Below are 24707 nucleotides of genomic sequence, written 5' to 3'. Positions count from 1 at the left end.
ATTTTTTCTGAGAAGTATTTCTTAAGGTGACATAAAGTATACAGCTTCTATACCCATACAGAATATACTGCTGTGATTTCATAGACTTCAATCTTATAAATCCAGGAAGAATAAACAAAGCAAAGTGTAGTGAAGTGTACCCTGAATTTAATGGCATTTCATTTCTGAATTTGACCAGAAATGGCATTTCTTGCTCTTTTCCATGATTAGCACAGGAGATCAGGGCTGTTCATCATTTTATAGACTGTATCATATTCCATCTCAGTAATATCTTTTAAAACTAAACATTCCCAGTCTATTTAATTTCTGCTATGTAATGTCTTTGTTTCTCCAGAATCTATTCAAAGGAACAGGTGAGAGGTTTAGAACTGAAACAGTTACTCAAAATACAGACTTTATTCAGTGGCATAGTTAGGATATTTTTCCTTGCTATTTCTTCCAGGTAATTCCTTCCACTTGCCATTAGGACTGCTGATGAGTTGATGTGGCAACAAAGACTGGAAGAGCACTTAGTAAAAATTTATCTGCTTATTAGATCATGATTTCTTTTGGAGAGAACTGGAAAAGATGTACAAATAACTGAATTGTGAAGCCCACTCTCTTTCAGATAAGGAACTTCTCTACATCTGAAAGGGATTTCAGTTCATATTGAAAATATGAAGTCTACTGGATCAGTTTTGTATATTTTTCTCATTTCAGGCAGTCTTCCAGAGACTGAGGCTGAGATGCTAGAAAATACCCTTGGAATCTCTGCAACCAAATCCTTTTAAAATTAAATATGCCAGCATTCTCTCTCGTTTCCTGGTTGTTTTCAGTGAAAAAGAAAAGATGCTTTCAAGCTATTTTGAAAAAAAGGGAATTCTTTAAAAAAAACAGCCACCATTATTTCCATCTTCATTTCCCATTTATTACTAAATCCAGAATTATGAACTTCTGTTTTACTCCTCCTATCCAATTTTCACTAACATCAACAGCAAGACAAGAAGTGATTCTACTAGGATGGGGATCAGGGCATGTATCCCTGTATGTAGGTTTCATTCCTACTCATCTATTCTCTCAGGGATGCTGCAATTGATAACACAGCTGGGAGGATGAGAGGAAACTGTGGGGAGTGGCTGATTGAGATTGTATCAGTGTCTGTAAATAGCTGACAGGAAGGCACAAAGAAGATGAAGCCAGGGCTCTTATCAGTGGTGCACAACGACAGGACAAGAGCCAAGGGGCACAAACTGCAAAACAAGTTCCCTCTGACCATCAGGAAGCACTTCTGTGCTGAGCACATGACAGAGCACTGACACAGGTTGCCCAGAAATGTTGTGATGTCTCCTCCTTGGAGGGCTTCAAAAGCCCCCTAGGCATAGCCCTGGGCACTCTGCGCTGGATGTCCCTGCTTGAGCAAGAGTTGGACCCTTCCATCCTCAACCTTTCTGGGGTTCTGTGAAATGTATGTGCATACAAAACACTGTACAAACACTGTCCTGTGGAGCTCTGAATGGTTTTAAACTTCCTTTCATGTCTAAGAAAAAATAAAAAAGTTGTTCTTGATTTCTATGATTAGAGCATTTCAAGCTCAGGTACGGAGGCGGAGCATGTTGGTGTGAACCTTCACAAGTTCCTAAATAATACGTAGAAGGGAAAAGTTGTAATGCTCTGCAAGCAACTAAGAAACAGCTGTAACCCAGGACATAACTCCACATAAGATAACAATTCCAGGGGCACAGTTATTACCTGTGATCATCAGTCCATACAAAATTGCACTGATTCCTGACAGCTGCTAAAAAAAGCTGAAAACGTTCCATGCTGGAAAATCAGATTATGAACTTTTGTTTTTCTTTTCTTTTGAAAGGAGGCCACAGCTGGATTAAATGTTTCATTTCCCATTAGAATTCTGTCTTTATGCCTTTTTTAGGAACTCACATTGACACCTGAGATATGTGTGCTAGGAGCATTTCATTTCAAAAGCAGTAGTAGAAATTTCTTATTAAAAAAAAAAGATCACGTTGCAAGATGATTCAGCAAAGATACTTTACCTACCAATGGTAAGACAATGCATTGTCTACACTGCATACAACATGACTGCAGGCAAACTGCTGTGCTCTTTGGTAGGCAGCCAAAAAGAAATCTGTGTCATAAGTTTATTGCATCATTATAGAAAACTGAGAACTGAGTGGGCTAGATCTGAACTCATGGTTTTAGCTCTTACTTCTAATCCCCATGAGACAGCAACACAGTTCACAAGCCTTATGTGCAGGGTTAAAGGAACAGAACAAGCTCCTAATACTATGCCTGTAAACAGAAGGGTATGGCTGTGGAATCCAAAGCACTTGTTTGTTTCCAGTAAAAAGAAAGTAATTAAAATCTCTGTCACTTACTGCTTTCTGTTGACAGCACAGGGGGAAGTGTGGTCTTAGGCTTCTTGGTCTTTTTCTCAGCAGGCTTTGCGGCCTTTGTGGATGAGGTATCTACAATCAAAACAAATAATAAAATACAAATTCTATTTAAAAAACAATAATGAAAAGCTGCCTGGTTTTATATTTCTGTAGGGTTAGAGGAGGAAATTATTGGCCTTTATTTTTTTTTTCAAGCAAAATTTTCTGCACAAACTTGCTGAAGAATGTCACATGCCTAAATGAAGAGGGAGCAGGCAGGGAGAATCTCTCTATGGGAGTGGTTGCACTGAGAGCCCAAGAGAAGAACTAAAAAAGAGGCACCATCAAAGCTAGTGGGCCCATTTTGACTCAATATAACAAAACACAATTTGCATAAGGTTGCTCTAGACATGAAAGGGAAATAGGGAAGCCAAGGCATCTTTGAAGCCTTATTTCACCCTAAAGAATCTCTTTCATGTCATTCTTCTATTCCATTATCTATATGAACCATATAGACAAGCACACTTTGCAAAGCAGCGTTTCCTCTGTATGTTCCCATACAATACAGACACACAAGCAGCAGATGCAAATGTTTTTCATTAACGTTATCCTACGTAGAGCATTTCAGGTAACAAATTCTAATGAGCATCATTTGTTAGATTGCTTGATCCCAGCACTTCTCTTCAGAAAAAAGAATCCCAATTCAGGATTATGACTGCAGCAATAGCTCTATCAGCTTATAGCTTTCAAATATTCACCTTTCAAATTATTTGTACAGGAGACAGCTGTTCAACATTTTGTTACTGGAGAAAAGATGGCATAAATTTTATGGAATCACCCATTTGAGTCACCTATCTCTAGGTACCAGAGTGTGAAAACTGTATTCTCTAAAAAGTTAATAGAGAAAGACAGAATCTCCTACCAAACAGTTAAGAGAAGTCTGTGCTAGGTCTGAGCCCACACACTTAAGATTTTACAGATTAGTCCCAGAACTATTTTGATGATTGAAGTCAAATATTCCTCAGACATAAAAATCTGAGTCCATGGAAACAAAATGGATATAATAAAATTAAAGATTATTTCTGGAATCTAAAAATCATCGTCTGGGAAGCTGACAGCAGATTGAGTAGAAAGGAGCAATCTGAATTGTTGTTTGAGATCACAATTCTAATTTACAAATAACAGCATCCTTCCCCTCTGCCAGTCATGGACATGGGCTATCCAGTAGCATTCCCCTGTTAGCAAATTGTCCACTTTCTAAGACCCAGCAGACAAGAGTGAGCTGCTAATTAATTTGTATTTCCTCCCTTTCACTAGGGGAAAAAAAAAAAAAAATAATTCAGTCAATGCAAAGAATTGAGAAGCCATATGGAGTAGAGTTGAGACAGACTAATAAGCCAGGCTTCCCCACATATGCTTTTAAAGAATGCATATAGCTTAGAAACAAGTCAAGCTCTGCAATCCTTGTGGAAATACAGTGAGCAGCAGGAGAATATAGATTATTTCACAAAGCAAACAGAGTCCTTGGGTCTGCACTGTCTCTGCTTGTGCTCCGTTATGGAACACACTCAATTACTGTATAGACTGAAAATGGAGAGAAGTGGGCAGAGATACTTTCTGTGTGCATGGTTCATAAAGGCTGGTACTGGGAAAGAAAGGGAAGGAAGGATGAAATTAAAGAGGCTTTTTCTATATCCAGGAAACTACTTACCTTCCACAAGCACTTTGCAAGCACATTCTGCTTTTCCCGCTGTATTCTCTGCTATGCATTTGTATTCTCCCCCATCTTCAGGCATGACCTTCTCAATGGTTAGTGAACACAGTGTTCCTAATACAATGGAAATGGAGACCAAATAAGAGAGACATCATGATGCAGTCCATAAAATGAGCAGAATGCATGAAATGAACCAATCCCTTCCTACAGTTGACATTCACTGATAGAAAAAAATAATAATGTGTTGACCTTAATAATTTAACATCAGAGTCAGAACTTTATTAATGCTGAAATAAATAAAACCACGTGGATACACGTCACTGCTCCCCAAGATTCTCAAAGCTGTCTCTGCAGCCCTAAAGCAGTTAATGGATAATGGTAGAGGAGACTCAGAGCAGAATCTTTGCTAATGTTCTTCATTTCACAGCAGCGAAAAGGACTCCCACTTTTTCACTTCTCAAAAAATGCTAGCAGTGCAGGTAGCATAAGAAGAGGACTTCCATAAACTGTCCATCTGCAACATCTTGATTCAGACTTATCTCTAGCACTCCCATAAGCATCCATGTTTGAAGGCAGAATGTTAACTTGCTGGCCAAGTTTAAAAATGGAACTGAGAGCCATTTTGTTCTGTCTGAATTCATCAAAGAATGATCACCTGATATTGTAAAGCATCTGTTAAAAAGTTCAACATAAAAACAGTGGTCATGCTGGTCACAGCATCAAACTCATTCCATTTGAAAGAAAAAAAGCAAAATCTGACTTCAGTGGGTATGTAGAAACAGGATGCGACATAAGCTCAGTAGTTACCAAAGGGAATCTGGTACGACCCAAGGGAAATACATTTCCTCTTAAAATATAAAACTCTGTGAACCAAAACAGAAGATGTTCCCACTGGTTGGGGACAAAGGAGAACTGTGGTTCACCTAATTCCTTCCATTCACTTTCATTGCTTGGAACAACTATGTGCTTTGATTCCCAAGGAAAACCCCACTTAAAACACTTTCAGCTTCCAAATATTCCTCATTAAGTGTTGTCTTTCTCCTTCCTCAGTAGAACACCTGACCTGTGCCCTAAACACAGTCTGAGATATTGTGCACTTCAGACACTGTTGTTCTCTTGCCCAGAATGCCTGCACCCTTCATTTATTTCAGCCACAGTAGTATCTTCTTCCTCCATTTACCTTTCTCAGACTCTCCTAATTGATGGATGAAATGTAAAGATAATCCTTCTCAGACCTTTTCTAAGAGTCTGGAGACATAAGGAAATTTCCCAGCATCTGTTGTCACCTTCCACCTTTCTTTCAATGTTAACTGGAAGCTGCCTTCTACTTTCCAGAGTGCCTGATCTCAAGCTCCTCATCACGTCTATCATTTGTAATGAAAGAGATGGCAATAGAAAAACATTGGCAGTTTAACAGCTCCTCTTGGAGACTAGATCACAGCTCTGATGTGGCAATTACGCTGTTGGGACTCAGATTTTTCCTCATTGTAAAGCTGGATAATATAATCAAAGCAAATCTTTTAAAAAAATTTCAAACCATTCTCCATATATTTGCTTTGCCAGACACATATGGGTTGGAAAAAACTGAATGTTTCCCTCCTCCTCATTCTCCACACAATCAAGAAGCTGTAAATAATGCCAATTTTCCCCCTGAAAAACAATGAGAAAACTCTTTGGAGCGCTGACCCCTCACTCACAGGGGCTGTGTGCAGCCAACCACTGTGTGAAGAGAAAAGCCATGTGCCTTCCCTGAGTCAACTCATCTTCATGAGTTAGGCTGAGCCAAAAATGTCACGAGCTGCAGCTCTGTTCCAAATGGAGGAGAGACATTAGAAAAGTATTCTTTCAGGCATCTAGCAAATATAAATTCAGGTGGCTCTTCTGCTTAGAGAAAATTGGAGGGGAAATGAAAGAGAACTTATAATCTAAGAATTTGCATAAATCTATAGGATATGCTTAGAAAAGGTCACATATTATAACCCAAAAATGCTCTTGCCAAAAAGCAGACTATGAAGCGATGACGTGTGACAGAGATCTCTGGCCACCTATGTGCATTCTACTGTTGAACTGCTGTCCATACAGCGTGCTGCAGCTGTATATGTTAATGTCTTACAAGAAACACTTCCTGATTCAGAAACACGACAAGAAGTCTCCAGCCTGACAATAAGTCATTCTCCACTATTACACTAAAATCAGGAATTTTGGCATTTTCTCATGATGATCCTCTACTTGCTATGTGCATTCAGAACTCTGTTAGCTGTGCTTTTAGAACCCAGTATTGGCCAGGCCAGGCAGCAAGGTCTGATCAAAGCTGCCTTTGGCTTACTCCTCTAAAAAAGAGAGTCCTTATGAAGTAACATCGGTCCTGCCCACTGCAAAAGAATATATACATTTTTTATTCCTTATTTTGAATTAAGTCATTTAATGAATAGGAGAAAACTGATTTTTCAAGGGCTGCTTTTGTCTCCTGACTTCAGCATCCCTACAGCAATAATCTGTATCTTATTTCCCTTCACTTCAGCATATTCCCCAGTGACTATCTGATAACAAAATACAAAGTATATTGGGACTGCTGGGCTTGTTTCTACCACTGGATGTAATGGTTGCATTCTGCCCTCAGTAGAGGGGTTGAAGGGAACATGAGATAATTTCGGTTATTCTCCTTTATTTAGCTACTAGCATTTGTGAAGCTATGAACTACCCAAACATAGTGTGAAATTGGCCTAAGATCCAATGAGATATTAGCCAGTCTGGGTCAGGGGAACAAGGGGAGGCTGAGAGAGAACATGGCTGTGGAAATCTTATCTTAGAAAACTACAATGAAACAAATGAACAAACCAACCAACCAAAAAAGCACAACCACTAACAACAGAAAATAAAAGCAACAAATTGGCAAAACTTGATGAGATCTAATAAGGATAGGAAACTTCCCAGAAATCCAGTGTTCTATGATCTAGAGCCACAGTGGATCCCTGAGGCTAGAGGGCCAAATGTCTTTCAATGCAATATTTGGTATTTCCTCTGCAAAAACTCTTTATGACCTGAAATGAGCATATGTAAGAAAACTCAGAAAGGCTACTCCAGTTGGAATTCTGAATGCTGGCACTTCACAAATTCCAGCCAACTAAAAGAATATGCAATCAGTTTTGTCCCAGTATTCCTCTTCTTATTATTTTCTTTTAGGAATCAGCTCACTGACAGACTTCAAAACACTACCACAGAGTGGGGGTTAGAGTAAACACAAACTCTTGGATCTTCCAGTTAGCAGAACTGATGAAGCTCTAGATAGACCTTAGCAGCCACAGAAGCTTACAACTTACTGGAGGCTCTGGTTTATGTACCTAAAGCCTTCCCCTTGCATTCTGAGCTATTAAAGGATTTTCTGACTTGCTCAGAAATAGCACAAACCAGTTTAAAATATCTCTAGGCTTCTGCATTCTTTCCATGATACTCTGTAGAAAGTGAACGTAAGATATAAAACAAATATACAAACCAACAAAAAACAGCTCCTGCATCTAATTCCCTGCTCTGGTATCCAGATAGCTTAACTCCTGACTCCTGTCTCTAATACAAACTGAAGTTACTTTGACCTTCTCTCTTGTATCCCATGGGACAAAGGATTGTAGAGTATTTAGCAATATTATTAAATGCTAGGCCATAATAAATTGTGCCTAGGAGTCATAATAAATTTATTGAAGAACACTTTGGCTTACTGGTATTAGTTTCGTAATAAATCGTTCTTGGTTGTTGGTTTTTTTTGTTTGTTTGTTTGTTTGTTTTTAAATTTTCTATTAATTTATTAATATAAATATATTATTAATTAATATATAATTATTTCTATTAATTTTAAATTTAAATCCTGCACTAACTGTGCAGAAATGTGCAAATATGTGCTACTGCCCTAGTCATGTTTAAAAAGGGCAAGTGGATTTACCTGGAAAGTACTGACTACAATCTCATGTTTCTGCTAGTAATTAATATTATTTTAATGCATTAAAAGCATTCACAGAATCACAAAATTGTAAGGGTTGTAAAGGACTTCTGGAGATCATCAAGTCCAATCCTGCTAAAGCAGGTTCCCTAGAGTAGGGCACACAGGAAAGCATCCAGGTCAGTTGTGAATATCTCCAGAGAAGGGGACTTCACCACCTCTTGTGCAGCCTGTTCCAGTGTTCCATCACTCTCAAAGTAAGGAGGTTTTTCTTCATGTTTGTACGTAACTTCCTGTGTTCCAATTTGTGCCCATTGTCCCTAGTCCTCTTGCTGAAGAGTGTTGAAAAGATCCTGCCACATCCACTTGACTCCCATCCATTGGATACTTACAAGCACTGAAAAGATACCACTTTTGTCTTTTCTCCAGGTTGAACAATTCCAGGCCACTCAGCCTTTCCTCACAGGGGAGATGCTCCAGGTCCCTAACCATCTTTGTGGCCCTCCACTGGACTCTCTGAGTTCCCTGTTTTTTTTTAATTGGGGAGTCCAGAACTGGACACAGTGCTCCAGATGTGGCCTCACCAGGGTAGAGTAGAGGGGAAGGATCACCTCCCTCAAACTGCTGGACACACTCTTCTTAATGTACACCTTAATTTACTACCTGCAGGTGCAGGTAGAGTTAGAGTTGCCAAAATAATGAACCCAAGGAGAGCTGACAATGGAAGATCATCACTTTTTGGCAGACTTCCTCTGTGACCAGAATCTAGGACCAAAGTTATTCCATATCTTAATCCATGACGTAGAATTATATCTACATTAAATGCTGAAAAGCTTACAGATGTCAAAAGACAGTTGGAAATGGAAAGAGAAAGAAAAATAGAGCACACCTCATAGACAATCTAATTTTCAATCTCAGTCCTATTCACTCAAAGAAGTGGGGTTTAAGACAGTGAAATGACAAGTAATACAGGTTAAGACACTGAAATGACAAGCAACAAGGGATGCTCTATTTTCAGAATCTTTAAAGGTTTGCACAGAAGTAGCAAATATGAGCCCCACTACGCAGCAGAAAGAGGAACAATTATCTCCAGCAAACACAGCAGTAGGAAGATGACCTCTATCTCACTGATGCTGAAATATGGTTCTGCTACCTGTTTTCTTCATAGGGCAATAAACCAGAACACAACAGTGAAGAGCAGAATTAAAAAGACAAAACCAAAACTAAGTACAAACCAACACAAAATCACCAAACAAAACCCCACCAAGTTCTAGACAAAGTGCATTACTGGGAGAAAGCTAGTAGGAGCTTGACTCATCAAGAGTCTCTGCTGCATCAGAACTGATGTTCAGACAACTGCCCTAAACTTAAACTTTATGAAGAAGAGTTTTAAGCTGCAGATTCCAGCTACTCTGAGCAGTACACAGAAATGTGTTAATTGTACACCAAATTCTTGCTCAACGCTAATTAAAAAAATCCAAAACGTCATGGCAGATCCTAGTTAGAATGACACAGACAAGAACAACTGATAGGAAGAGATATATTAAGTCACGAGAAGGTTGTTGAGGCATTACTGCTAACAGGATTACCAACTCTTTATGCTGCCAGGACACTGAGAAATTAAAAACTGCAGTGTTTAGCACAAAGCAGTACAAACTGGGCATTTTCTAAGCTACGCCACTAATGCCAGCTGTGCCTATATTGAGTAGTTTTTCCTCAGTTTATACAGTCACATGATACTAAGCCAAAAAGGCATAGCAAGGTGACTCAGCAAAACCGAAAGTTTTTTGCTAGTTTGTACTTATATTCATTGTTCATCTCAAATCTCTAGCCTAGAAAGAATGGCAGCACTCAAAGCCCTTTCACTTTTGTGTTCTAAACCAGATTTTTAACCACGTAAAGATTTTCAATCCAGATTTTCCTGCCCAAAAGTCACATTAGGACAATAGCACAGGATAACACTCTGCGAATCTAAAACAAAATGGATTCTGCTCGAAGGAGTTCACCGTGTGAGGAAGTTTGTTGTTCTGCTCTGTCCTTATATGTCTAACTCCACCATAGTGTTTGCTACAGCCTTCTTAAAATCTTTTTCTTTTTTTTTTTTTTCTCCAAATAAAAAGCCTCCCCATAACCTCAAACAAAACGACATTCTCTCATATTAAAAGCAACTATCTCTTAACCATACCCCATCTAACCTGCCCATATATATGCATGAAGCTCCATGTTTTGAGCATGCTCCTTTGTCTGTTGCCGTTTGAGATTTCACAGGTTTAAAAATAACCACCAACAATAACATTAGTGCTTATCCCAGAAACAGAATTGACACTCCAACAGATATTTAAAGGAATAAAAATATGCAAACCTTAACAACCAGTGATTATTCTAAGCCCAGTGTTCAAATGTTGGGTTCTGATGGCAAATAAGTGGGCCAACATCTCCCCTTTTCTTGCTCACCAATGGCTAAACTGCTTTGGACAAGGACTTTAGTATCAGCCTACTCTAGCCCAAAGGTGTGAAAAGAAGTGCTTTCAACAGGTAAAGTGCCTTAGTATCACATTGGAAATAAGCACCAGGGAAAGTTACTTTCAGTGAGTTAGTACATAAATGGAGTAGTTAGCTGTCCTATCCAGTTATCTTCTTACACACAAGCACATTTTTAAGTCTGCTCTTGGCCAAATGCATCACTTGTTTTATCAAGCGCTTCTGAAAGCAGCTTTCATGCATTTATATCTACAGTATATTTGTTAACAGGAAATCACTAAACTAACCACACAGACTTCATCTGTGATGCTCCTCTGGAAAATATACGTATGCCATTTTCCATGTATGAGAGTCAGTAATGACCATTAAACTGGTAATGAAGCAGTAATGAAGCTGTGCTGCAGCACTGCTCAACAGCAGTTGAAATAGCCAAGAATACACACATTCCCACTTTCACAGTGGATTTTGGTGTGGGACACAAGCAGACTGAAATCATACAGAAGAAATAAACGATAGCTTTGGACTATTTAAGCCCATTAATGTCAGCTAGGTCCATTTGCTCTAAATTTCCCTCTTTCTCCAGAGGCTCAACCCTCTTTCAGCTGCAGATGCTGTAGAGGATTATCTGCTGAGCCCATTAAATGATGCTCCAGGGTTGGCCAAAAGCATTGTTGCTGAAGGATATAACACCTGCGGGCCTGACGAACATGTCTTTGGGCAAAAGACAGAGTATTGGCACTGGGTTGCTGTGTACCACATCAAGTTTTATTGTTGCTCTCTATGTTTAAAGCTGCTCCAAATACTCTGTGTGAGACTAATCCATATGGAGATTTTCTCTCTGTCAAGCTATACTTCCTAATATTCACACTGAAGTTGTTATTTCACAATCCTAGTCTGTAGTTCTAATTATTCCCTCTCTTCCCTTAGTTTATTCAACTACTTACATGCTCCTAATTATAGGAAAAGAGAAAATCAACTTATAAGAAAACTGGAACTTACTTTAAATATCATGCATATCTATTTAATTACTTATGATAATAGTGTAATAATACAGGTAAACCATAAGGACAGTTTCTTCACTGGGAAGTTCCCTGAAAAAAAAAAAACAAAAACTGTCCTGAAACAACAGATTCCTGATCCACTGGTGACCTTCACTCTACACCTCAGTGGAAAACATGCTGACAAAGTGCCAGCTCTGTGATGTGACATAAATCAAGAGAGTCACCAAGTCTAGACAACTGGGTGGAACATGCCACATACCCGGCACAGGCAAATGGATGTTTTCTGGACCTCCCTCCAGGATATTTTCTGGTCCAACCCCCTGCTCAAGCAGAGCCAGCTAGAAGGCTGTCCAGGACCATGTCTAGACAACTTCTGCATACTCCCAAGGAGGGACAATCTACAGCTTCTCTGTTCAACCACAGTACCATTTCATAAAGCAAATACGAGCTGCGGGATTGCAACAGTCAATAACTCAGCTTCTCTCAGTCAAGAAAACAACTTTCTGCATTACCACTACACCAAAGATTTGACAATCCAAAAGGCTCCCCCATGGCTCATGGGATAGTGATCTTTTATGATCTAGCAACCGGTTTCTCTCTGAGAGAGATGCTATCTTGTGTGGTTGGAGAGGAGATGTGATCCTTGAGATACATAATTTCATTTTAAACAACTCCAAGAAAACTCTTGTAATCCTGCTATTTGCACTTTTTCCCATGTAAGGGTGATGAAAATGTAGTTTCCCACCTTCCTGATCCTGTCAGTGCTTTTCACAAGGCTGGCATTTCCTTCAGTCAGCTTCTCCTACAGATGAGATTACCCCTATTCCTGTAGGTCCCCTCTTGTGAAAATCATCATATGCTCACAAACAGAATTCTCATGCTGCGTTAGATATGCACAGACACAGTACACCTGTTATCATTTCCCTCTCCCCATCTTCTTAGTTTACCTCCTTAATATAATACTCAGATATTATTACTATTTTTTCTTCTATGTGAATACAATATGTTTTTCTGACTGTATCCACTTAAAGAAATCCTCATGCTTCAGTGCTTGGCTCACAGTGTGGTAAACCAATGTGCGTGTTCATTTGATTCTCATTTAATAATATTGAGAATACTCTGGATTAAATGAATGATTCAAAATTGTGAGTGTAGATCCCCATGTCAAGCTAAGACTCTTATTTTAAGTGTGAAATTTGTTAATATAATGTACAGGACAATGTAACTCTCCTTATAATTTGCTATGTGTTTTATGAAACAAATATGAAGTAATGAAAATTTTCTGTATTGTCATTTATCCTTCCTATTTGTGTCACAAGGAAAATGTATTTTTCCTAGATACAATATTAAATTTCACACAGAAACAATCTATTGAGTTTGGTTATCCAGGATGTGGCATATAAAAAATGACTCAATTTGACAACAGTAAGTATTCTCTGAGGACTCCCACCAAATTCTGCACTATCCTGAAATTAATTAAAAGTCATCATGCCAATGATGGACAAGTACTTGAGTGTCTTTAAAGACAACAAAAGCATGTATTTAATTCCTTGTGACAGGGCACTAAGTACACTGGAAATCAACTCTCAAATCTGATGTAGAGTACATCATTCAAAGCTGTAGTAATTTCCTCCTATAACACAATCTCTCTTTGCTTCTTAATGCAATAAAAGCCCAAAATATTAAATATACAAAAGAATTAAATCACAATTTGTAAAACATCAATAATATTATTTTGTTTCCAGCACTCTAAATCCTTAAAGATTAACTAAAATAAACGTAATGTACCAGCTTCTTAGCCAGCGCTAGCAATGTAAACAACATTTAGAAATGCAAGGAGTACTTTATAAAACTTTATAAAAATTACATCTGTAGGCTGTTAAAGGAGAATCTGTAAGAAACGTCAAACATTGCTGTTCCTTGTATACTTCAGTGAAATAACATAAAAGTTGCATCTGGAATCAGTTACTGGCACAGGACTTAAATAAAGTATTGCGTTACCTTTAACAAGCTAAATATTATTAATCATGAGTCAGATATAACAGAGTGCCACCCAGCTGGCTTGTAATGCAATTAATTTACCTTCTTGGGAGATGACAATGGACTTGGATGATTTGATGGCTTTGTTGTCTAGAGTCCAGGTGACAGATGCAGGGGGATCAGAGGAAATTCGACATTGTAAGACCAATTTTTCACCATCTGCTACTTTAGCATCCTGAAGCTTCTCTGTAAAGGATGGTGCTGTTCCTTTGCTTGGTGGTGGTGTTGGTTTGCTTGCTGCTGGTTTGTTTTCAGGTTTTTTCTCAATTATTCCTCCATCCACCACTGCACACCCACGTTCACATTTCTTGTCATTCTTTTCTTCTTTTTTCACCACTGGTTTGGGAGCAGGGGCTTCAGAATTGGGGGTGGCATTCTGTGCTTCAGAACCGGCACGGGCATTTGGTGCTGGGGTGCTAGCGCTGCCATTCTCTGCAGGGGGCTTCTTCTTTGCGCCCAGCACAGATCTGAAATCTGTAACAGCTGGTTTAGGAGGTGGCACCTTCTCCGGCAGTGGGGCTTTTGGGGTGCCCTTCTTGGCCAGCACGGAGCGGAAGTCCACCTGCTGAGGAGCATGACCTTTCCTTTCCTCCTCTGACAAGGTCTTGGGTTTGACCTGCCGCTGCAGGTTTGCTCGGAAGTCCATTTGCTCGGCTGGGATTTCTTTCAGATCCTCCTCAGAAAAACTTTTGGTGCTGACTTTCTTGCCTAAAATGTCACGGAAATCGAGCTGTTCAGCTTCCTGCTGCCTCAGGCTCTCCTCTGTGTGTTCCCGAGTTTCCACTCGCCTCTTCAGTACGCCTCGGACGTCTTCCTGCTCTTCCTCAGCTGCTCTGGTTTCAATGCTGCTCTTTTTGAAGCCACTTGTTCTACCAAACGTTAGTGCACCATGATTTCCACCATCTCTTCGCTCTCCAGGGCTGGCTGATTCCCTCCCACTATGATCCGAAAAAGAAAGGAAAGAGACAGCCAGGAAAGGGGCTGGTTTAAAAATGTCAGAGAACAATCTCAGAGCAGGAACAAAATGTGTTTATAGAAGGGGAGGTTGATTAGAGGAGCACACTCCATTAGTTTATTGCATCAATGATGACTTCAGGAGCCATATAAGGGCACAAACAAAAAAGATCTTCTCTACTCTGGCTTGGTAAAATGTGCTTAGCCTGTATGATGAAAACAATTTGTTGGGTCACATTTGGGGATTAGGTTGAACAGCAGCCAGCCTGGGTCTGTAAGGGCAGAGAATTAACGGAGCAAAAAATAGAACCCACCCATGCAAGTCCCTGGGAAAAATACTCACTCTCTGAGCATTTCTGCTCTGGAAGCTGAACTCTCTCGCAGCATCAGAGACACCTGGCAGCTGCATTCTCCAACTTGGTTCCTAAAATGTTTAAGCAAAATCACAAAAGCTGAGGTTTCTCCCTCCAAAACTGTAACTTTCCTCAGCTAAGTGACTAAAACAGCTCAAAACCAGTGTGGCATTGTAGTGGTTGACTGAGTGGATTTGGTCTCCTTTTACTCAGAGCCAAGCTATCTCAAATATCATTTCCCGATCTCTCGCTGTCTACACTGGAAACAGCATACTTCCTGAACAAAAATCAAAGCAATTTACAGAATGAAACAGCTGAAAACAAACATGCTAAAGGAAAACAAATGCAAAAGCTGGGAAATTGAGGCAGAGGAAAGGGCTATTTTGTAAAGTTGAAAATCTTTCCAACTCTGCCTATTGTTTATTTATTCAAGCCCAAGCTCTTAAGTTTCCTAATGTTAAGACATTAAAAGCAGGGTCTCATTTCCTTCCCTCCCCCACAGCACAACCAATCAGTAAATCCCATCTACATGGATTGCTCCAGCCTGGGCATGTTTATATTAAAAAACATAAAAGTGTCACCATATATGGTGCTGAGTACTTATTCTTCCTTTTGCAGAGGAATACCACGGATGCCTTTTGAAAAGGGCTCCCATTAAAGAATTCATTAAAACACTCCCCCTGCCCCCTCTGCACACTTCCTCCCACAGCTTTATATCATTCTTCTAGTCCCAAGCAGCTCTTCTCTACTTAACACAGGAGATGCCAAAAGCAAATTTTAACTCCTCTAGGCAGCAGTTCTGTAACTGCTGCCACTGCTTCCCTAAAATACTATTAAAAACCCCCACTGTACTCCTTTAAATTGATTAAACACTAGAGAGATCTTTTGTACATAAAAGCACTTTTGTCCTTCCCAGTTTAAGCTTGCAAATGGACTGCAAACTCCTGGATGATTTTTGAAAACAAAACCAATTTTTGTTGCTGAAAGTATTTTCTTGGGCATGGACAAAAATCACATGAACTGGGGAGAGAAAGGAAAGAGAGGCAGCTTTTCCCCAACCCTGTTCTTCTTTCAGAAGGCTCTTGGTGGATTAGAACAGTTCTAAGTCATCTCTGCCCTGAGGTTTAAAACATAGACGCAGGAGTATCTTTCTGTTAGTTTCCCATAAATGTATTGTCTGATGTGTTTTTAAATAGCACATGAGAATGCATTCCTAGATATGGTTCTGTTTGTGTGACTAAGTTATAATTCAACTCAGTTGCAACTTGCAATGGAGTCGTGTAGTAGGTGACATCATTAACACAAATGCAGCAAAAAGTTGCTTTTGTAATAAGTTAGTTCAATTGCCATTTCAGATGGATTTCCATTGTTCTCTTTTGCTTTAGAAAATGAAACAGGTATCAGTACAGTGTAGAAATAAAGTCTTTAACACCAAGAAGAAATGTCAGAGGTTGGCTGAAGTTACTGAATTGGAAAGTGAAGGAGTACACCTAATTTGACCTTGAAATCTTTACAAGGAGAAGTCATAGGAATATTTTCAACATCTAAAACACACAGACTACTGTGTACACTAGAAACTGTTACTGATGGCCCTCAAAGCAATAATCCTAATATCCTTCAATAGAAAAGATTAGAGGATGTTCCAGTACAAAACAGAAAATGGCAAGAGAGTTCCCAGGTCAATGCAGTGAGACCTGCCATTCTTACTTTTGCTTATATTTGACCTCCATTTGGAAGCAAGAAAAATAGAAAGAAGCACAGGTGTCCCAAAATTCAATGATGGCATTTATCTCCCTGGAGACATTCAAGACCAGGCTGGACTAGGCTCTGAGCGAGCTGATCTAGCTGTGGATGTCCCTGTTCCCTTTAAATGTCCCTTCCAACTCTTAGGATTCTATGATTTCATTCAATGCAAGATACCAGCATTGCCAAAAGCCTGTTGTCCAAATGCATTTCAAACTGCCACTTCCTGCAGATGTTGAAATTCACTATCCTTTTTCCTGGTTCTCTTGAAGTTTTATCATGAGTAGAAGCACCCTTAAGCTGTTCAAATATTTTCCCAGCTCCACAGCTTGTTATCAGGCTGTTGGTTTGTCCTAAGATACCTCTCCTCGTAAGTCTAGTGGAGCTCAACTACACACTCTTAAAGGACTTAAAACCAATCCAAAGTTGATGAACAGTGAGAGGCCATGCAAACTGAAGTACAAACAATGCAGAGCATACATCACATAGTGAGGCTCCATTGCTCAGCTTCTGTCGTGACTGCGTGGAAAAAATATTTGCCCACAAAAACTCTGCCACCTGTGGGAGAGGATAAAGTAACAGAGAGAGCAATCTTCCACCAGGAGGGGGATCTAAAAGTTCTGATTGTGAAGGATAATGGCATTTCTGCAGGACACACTTCCTACAGTGCATCCTTCCTTCACATATGCAAAGAAATAAGTAAGGAAGGCCAAGCAGACCTCTCTAAACTAAGCTATTTTTTACAGGGTTTGGAAAATATAGGAGAGGGAAAGAATGCAGGAGATCATTTTGTTCTATTTTTAATACCTTGGGAAATACATGCAGATTATGGCAACAGTGGGCCATAGAAGTACCTAGATGGAGAAATTATTCACAAGGTCATTTTTCAGCCTTAATTATTATTTCTGATTCAAGCAAATAACTGACAACTGACACTGAATACAAGTCTTGAGTTTGTGTCTGACTTATCCTGTGATCTCCTCAGGTCAAATCAAAAGGAGTTTAGTTTCTGATTGGAGGAGAAGGAACAACATATTTTTTTCCTGTGAATTCAGTTTCATAGTCTAAAAAAGAATGAATTTACTAAGACTGAACAACTTGGAGATCACAACGTGGAAAAAGAGAAACAAGTTAAGAAAAATTAAAGACTGGGATGATTTAAATGCAAAATTCAATCAAGAATATTTCTGGAAGCTTTGTAAATATTTTTACACTTAGGCAGTTTCCTAATATAAGCGAGGCAAGATACATAGGGACAGTTAGGAACAAAACGGAGTTTTGCAGTATATAAGCACTACTTCCAAGTCTTTCAGGTCTTTGCTGTTTTGAGGCTTGGCAACAACATTACTTCTGGAACATGAGGTTCTCTGTGTTGGGATTGTATCAACAAAACCCTAGACAAAGACAGACCTCAGTGGCTCTGTTACTGTGGAATAACATAAGACGTGGAAAAAGCTAAGCTTAGTAGTTATGCTGCAATCAGTCATCTCATTGTGTTGAATTGTGCAGGACTGTTCTGTATAATGCTCATGCACGTGATCTAACTTTTACACGTAAGAAAACAAAACAAAACAAGACAAAAAGAAAAACAACACCACCATAAATAAATAAATAAATAAATAAATGCCCAAACAAAAACAAATAGAGCCCCAGCTGCAAAGCCTGAAGCAATTTTAAAAATAGCTCCCTGTCCTATTGTGGGATCAGTTTTCCCTGGAATGGCTTTTATGTTCAGAATATCTTGAAATATTAGTTTCTTGGCAGAATCTACTCAAATATTTTCTATGAACCTTAGATGAGACTTATTGTTCATGTATTCCTAGGAATCACTCTGGAAGAAGAGGGAAAAAAAGCACACAGATAATTACAACGTGAGGACATGTTGGTAATTCCAACTGGCCTATCAAGTGTGAAACAAGTATTGCAGAGCATATTACATCTTTAAAGATTTAACTGACAATGATAAATAAGTTATAGCTATAGCTGGTGCTTCAGTACAGATACCTGTAAAGCCTCAGCATGAAGTTTTGCAACTCCTTTGAGTTAGGTTCAAGAGAAATATACTTCTGAGCCCACTGAGGTTTTCATCCTAAAGAATGCAACTAATCTACTGGATCTCAGATCTAACAGAGAGATCTAATAGAGAGCAGCTTTATTGGCTTTAAAGTGGATCCACTGATTTACCTCTCTTGAGGGTGTTTATAGCTAAAACCACTACTCATTTTATTTGCATTTTGAAACATTGAGTGGGAGAATGGAATGGGTAGAAGAGAAGCTGTGGTTTCCTTTTCTAAAAACAGATGTGTTAAGAGCAGATAACAAGGCTTGCAACCTCTAACCTACACAAAGACAGAACTACATTTACTGTGGTGTAATGAAAGGTAATCTTACAACTGCTATCTATATTACCTGAACTGGAGAGTATTTGAGGCACTAGTGATAAATAAAATGAATGTTTACATCTGATTTTAATCACAGTTTCAAAATCTCTAAATAAGGTTAATATATACTAACCAAACTTTTATGGCAGATGGCGAGAAGAGAAATACTCAGCTTCTAAGAAGACAAAGGTTAACAAAGCAGATGATTTTCCTTAGAAACTACAGGAGGATTTCTGAGGTCTCGTGCTGTCTACCATTACAAAGATGAAGGTTTTGCTCAACAAACTCAGTCTCAGCCCAGTACTCCCAATTTCTTTGCTTCCCTTTGCACTCAAGACATATATATTGACTGAGAGGTGCACACTGGCATAAAAGGATCCTAATGCTGGTAACGCTGGAAGGATGCAATGCAGAGGAGGAGAAAAAGATTTTCTGAATTAAAAATTGATATATATTTTTTTCCCAATTTAATTGTGGTGATTTCATGGAGACACTGACTTATGGAAGAAGAAAGAACTAGGGAAGATCTTTTGTTAAACTCCGCTTTTTAAAACCAAAGTTTTAATTTGTGAACAGCCAACACTAAAGGAGAAATGTGAAGAAAGAAGAACAGAATTCAAGACTTAGAATAATGGAGAATAGGAAAACAATTAAAAGTAGCAGGAAACCATGGCCAAACTAAGCAAAGGAATTGGAGAGAGAATGACTCCCTAAAATCAGTTATGCAAAATGTTTCTAAAATTAATATGTGGAAAGGAGCTGAACACTTAATTTGAAAAGAAAATGACTGTGATTTAAAATAGCCCACTGTATATTGTTAGCTTCTCTATAAACTCCTCAGTGAATTGACTTGTGGTTTCTCAGTTATTCCACATTTTTTAATGGACTTTGTAGGAGTTTCTGAGAGAAAGAAACTAAACACAGATCTCCTACTCACTGGTACAGATTGCTTCTGAATACATGAACAATTCTCAATCATCTATTAAAGACATATGCTGGCAGTTCAAAATCTATTCAGATGAGATTATTTTCTGCTGACAGTTGATGTAGCTGTACCGGAAACATGAAGCTACATAGCTAACATTTAGCTCTGTGAATATTCCTTAGGCTGATACTTTATTCTTTATGCAGATACTTCTTTATTATTCATAGTATGTAAGAAATTGCCTAAAAGTATGCAGTTTTCTGTTTCCTGAACAGTAACAGAACTTTTACAAAGGAGAGAAGGGTAAAAAGAGATTCCCTTGGCTCTAATTGCAACACAGCTTTAGTCATTATGGATTAGAATAAGCCAACATGAATGCATTGATCTTTGTGAACTCCCCAGCTATTTCTCTCCAAAAGTTAGGTCACAGCTCATATTGTTGTATCTACATAAATGTTAGTAATAGGACTTGCAATTAATTGTAGAGAAACCTCTTTCTAGGAAATCTTGATACACACCAGCTACAGTTTTCTAAAGCACTCCACCCTGCTGAAAAGTAATTACCTTATCTGACTTATAAAAACTAAATACACCAAGGATTGTTTGTGGCTGCCATAACTGTACAAAATTAAACTCACTGGTTAGGGGCTAAATGGGTTAACCTGATTAAGAAATGTCCCCCTCCTCTAATTAAGAAGATGAGTAATTTATGTGCAAGAAAGCAAAAAATAATTCACTTTTTGAATTTTGTACTCGTCTGAAGGATATGAAACAAAAATACCTTGAGAAGAGAAGAGAAGAGAAGAGAAGAGAAGAGAAGAGAAGAGAAGAGAAGAGAAGAGAAGAGAAGAGAAGAGAAGAGAAGAGAAGAGAAGAGAAGAGAAGAGAAGAGAAGAGAAGAGAAGAGAAGAGAAGAGAAGAGAAGAGAAGAGGACAGAAAACACCATAAAGCAGACAAGTGCAAGTGACACAGAACTGAAATGGCAATGTTCTGTAGTGTTGCACAGTATCTGTCTAAACTGTCTACTGGACTAGTCAGCTTGGACTAAAAAAGTTGCATACAGAGCAGAGAATTTCCTTACAGTATAATGGATTCAATTGTCCATGACATTTAAATACATTTTAATAAAGAAAGTCACAGATATTAGCCATGTAAGGCAATACATCTAAGCACAGTAAATAGCAGAGAATTATGACATTTAACTGTCTAAAACTGTACATTTCATTTTTTAAACCACTCAGGAAATATGTAATTAGGCCCAGTTTTCACCATTATAGTGGAAAAATGCTACAAGCACTTTGTGGAAGGTAAAATGAGCCAACTTCTATATAAAATTCAAACATTTCAAAAACAATAGAGAAACATTTTCTCTGCTTAAATTTGTGGGTCATACAATCTAGTGGAATGGGCCTTCTTGGTGAGGTTGTTCCATGGAAAGCAGGCAACCTTACAAATATCCAGAGAAATGCTAAAAATGACCCAAAAAAATGACTCAAATAAAACACTGCTTGTGGTTTCTCTTGCTAAAGACCCAAACTGTTCCCTACATTACTGCAACAAAGCTTTATTTTTCAAGATCCCAAAAGAAACTGAATGCTGTTTTGCCCTCTCTGACTCTTCATGTATTTCCTCTTTCTGTTTGATTAGATCTTTTAATCCCTCCACAATATTTAGTTCCATTAGTACTTTATCATTTGGTGGAAATAGAAGGGAATTTTTTTGCTCAGGCAGAAATTGCAGCTTTAGGGTAAATATAACTAATTGTTCCAAGGGAACAAACTCTTTTCACAGTAAACATACCTGAGCTGAATTTCATATTGCCCCGCATGACGAGACTGTACATTCCTCAAGATCAGTGTGAAGATATCTTCATTTTGCAGGATTTCACAGCCTGTTCCTGGTGTTATTTCTTGCCCATCTTTAAACCAGTGAACGGTGGGGAAAGGATCTCCAGCAATGGCACAAGATATAAGGACATTTTGCCCAGCAGTTGCTGTAACTGATCTTGGTTTGCTAATAAACCAGGGCTGAATGCCATCCTGAGGTTCTGCAGTTTACAAACAGAGTTTACAAATCAGGAGAATATGCCAAGCTTGAAAGTAACTAATAAACTAATTTCAGGTGAAGCAAACAAAGCAAAATTGTTTTGAACACACAGAGGATACATTTTTAACCTGAAAATAACCCAGGCTTTAATTTTGGAAGTCACTTAATGTTGGTACTAAAATTAATCATTTACTTGGCACTTTACTGGCTCAATATAGTATATTAAGTACAAACCAAAAGGACTTTAAAGCTGCCCTAAAAGGAATCCTGAAGATTTGTCCTTAGAGAATATGGGTAGGAATAGCTTTAGGGGCAACTGATGGTGCTATAACTGCTGTTTAGTTCAGAGATCATGTAATAAATCATTAACAATTGCATAAAACTGCATTTAACTCAAAACACTGACCCTAGAGCTCAGGGAAGACAGTGACAACATTGCACAGGCCTACCCCCTGAGGCCGAGCTCTTTGCAGTGCTGGAGTTAAGATCCTTTATGCTAAAAATAGTAAAAGCATAAGTAATGACTATAGGAAAATAGTTGGCTTACAGCAAGATTAGACAAACTCTAGGGTTATGAAGGTAATGAATACCCAAATCACAGAAGGTCTGTAAGTCCCTTCAGTGTTTGTGCTGTGGGATTTATATCATACACAGAGATTCAAAGCCTTATTTTGTGCATTTGCTTCTCAAACTGCAGAAATCACATGTTCTTCATAAGCTGCTGTTACAATACTAGTATTAAAACGAAGATACCTGGCTCCTAGACAGCTTTTCCAAATACCCAGTGCTTTAATTAGGAAGAAAAAAAACACAATACCCATCATTAAATGGTATACATTAAATCCATAGCTAAGTAAGCCTCATAATTATAATCTGAAGCTGCACTTAGCAGAAGTTTTGCACTGTCCCCAGGAATAGGACTCAGGAATGCATTTCTGAAATAGTTACATAATGTTCCAGAGTGAAATCATTTTCTTGCCCTTGCTTCTGCTCAATATCCTTTTTAATTCAGATGTGTGGACTGAACTCCTAGCACCCTTCAAAATAGACCTTATAAACACTCATCTGCTTTAAATAGACACTCCTCCAGCACATTAGAATGATTTCCTTTTAGCATTCCCTGTGGTGGAGAAGAACTTTACTTACCTTGCACCGTCAACGTAGCCTGTGTTTGAGTTTCACCTAATTCATTCCAGGCTTCACAGGTGTATTTGCCTGTGTCTTCGGGAAACACTTCCTGGATGTACAGACTGTATTCATTGCCTTTCTTCTCAAAGTGAAAATCTTCTGTCTCCTGTATTTCTTTCCCATTGTGCAGCCAGATAATTTCAGGACATGGGTTAGCTGAAAAATAGGAAAGAACACAAATCAGAGACATACACAACTGCCCCCTAACTCTGATTAAGAAAATGACAAAATTTAGTTGTTTTTTGCCACCTGACTCTGCAATGTCATTTTAAAAACTTTCAAGAATTTCACTCTGTTGATGCTGTGCAGCACGGAACAGTTCTAAGTCTGTATTACCAGAGTTAAAATATAATTGAATAATGGAAGGAAGAATATAATATGGAGGGGAAGTGGCTTCCAGTTACCACAGTGTGAACTGTCATGGGTTTCTAATACCAAAGTTCATACCAGGACTGCTTTCTTCTGCAGCATTAATTCTACCCCAGCCGACAGGAATTCAATCTTGTTCTGTTCAAAACAAAGGTTATTGTATGTCCTCTGAGACCTAGTTTTAGTTCAACAACAGAACTTGATAATAACCTCAGGTCTGAACATGTTAACTCTGAACACCATTCATTCAGCCTGAAGAATAGACTAGATAATATTAATTTTCACTTTTAAAAACTGGTTCCTTGAAATACTGTCAAACACGGCACTTGCTACGAGGAAAAGATAATGGTAAAAAGTGCAGCATTATTATTTGTTTAAATAATAATGTTCTATAGCTACACACCTGATACTTCCACAGTCATTATCACCTGACTTCCATCCATTACTTTGAGATCAGTCAGCCCTTTAAAGAAGATGGGTGCAAAAGCCTTGTTCAGTTTGACAGCCTGTGCACTTTCTGCCTTCTTGCTGCTCTTCTTTTCTGTGAAGACAAGAGGAGAACAAGAGGGGTTTCTTACTGGAATTTTCATTACAAGCTTTATCCTTAATTTCAAACTGATTTGAAGTCAGTCATCTTGTTCCAGCTCTCAGAGGGTATCATCACTGTACAAACCCCAATACAGATGTTTTCTGTTGCCAGCAATCCAAATAAAATGGTAAGAAATGGGACTTTCCTCCAGAGACCTTATTGTTAACATATATGATAGTGTATCACTCAGATTTTTAGTCATTTCTCCCGAGTACATGTGCTCAAGTACAAAACATCCCAACAACTTGTATCAACAATTCAGTGCTCTTAACCAGTGCTAAATTCTTAGAAATCTTAAAATAAGTAACAAGTTGTTATTCTCATCACTGACAAGTTAAAACTTTAAACTCACAGGAATATAGGATTTTCCACTCTGTATGAAATTAAAAACCATTTGGTCAACTAGAGGGTCAGTATAAAATGGGTAAGAGCATAGTTGAAAAGTTCACTGTGATCCTTTCCTGTATTACACTTAGACAACCAACTGATGATGGAAAAGGCTGAAACCTTAGTTATCAACATATATCACAAAACAAACTGTTGGATTACAGAGGTTTTTTATTGAGCTATACAACCAAACAATTAGTTCTGCAGTTAAATTAGTCACTCCTAAAAATAAAAT

At 38.5% G+C, this 24707-nt stretch overlaps 1 protein-coding gene across 2 annotated transcripts in view; it reads right to left on the bottom strand.

The window, feature by feature from the left end:
* Positions 1 to 24707, bottom strand: part of MYLK (myosin light chain kinase) — a 179737-nt gene that overhangs the window by 48632 nt on the left and 106398 nt on the right. For both annotated transcript variants that reach the window (XM_072341613.1, XM_072341612.1), the window contains exons 12-18: positions 23900 to 24037; positions 23086 to 23283; positions 21694 to 21940; positions 14834 to 14914; positions 13579 to 14474; positions 4081 to 4197; positions 2373 to 2462 (exon numbers count right to left, since the gene is read on the bottom strand). In XM_072341613.1, the coding sequence (XP_072197714.1) occupies positions 2373 to 2462; positions 4081 to 4197; positions 13579 to 14474; positions 14834 to 14914; positions 21694 to 21940; positions 23086 to 23283; positions 23900 to 24037 (1767 nt within the window). The remainder of the gene's footprint in view (positions 1 to 2372; positions 2463 to 4080; positions 4198 to 13578; positions 14475 to 14833; positions 14915 to 21693; positions 21941 to 23085; positions 23284 to 23899; positions 24038 to 24707) is intronic.

The sequence above is a fragment of the Excalfactoria chinensis genome, chromosome 7 (genome assembly GCF_039878825.1).
Source record: "Excalfactoria chinensis isolate bCotChi1 chromosome 7, bCotChi1.hap2, whole genome shotgun sequence".
NCBI classification, from domain to species: Eukaryota; Metazoa; Chordata; class Aves; order Galliformes; family Phasianidae; genus Excalfactoria; species Excalfactoria chinensis.
The sequence above is the reverse complement of the archived record's forward strand: the minus strand, read 5'-3'. Positions and strand labels throughout refer to the sequence as shown.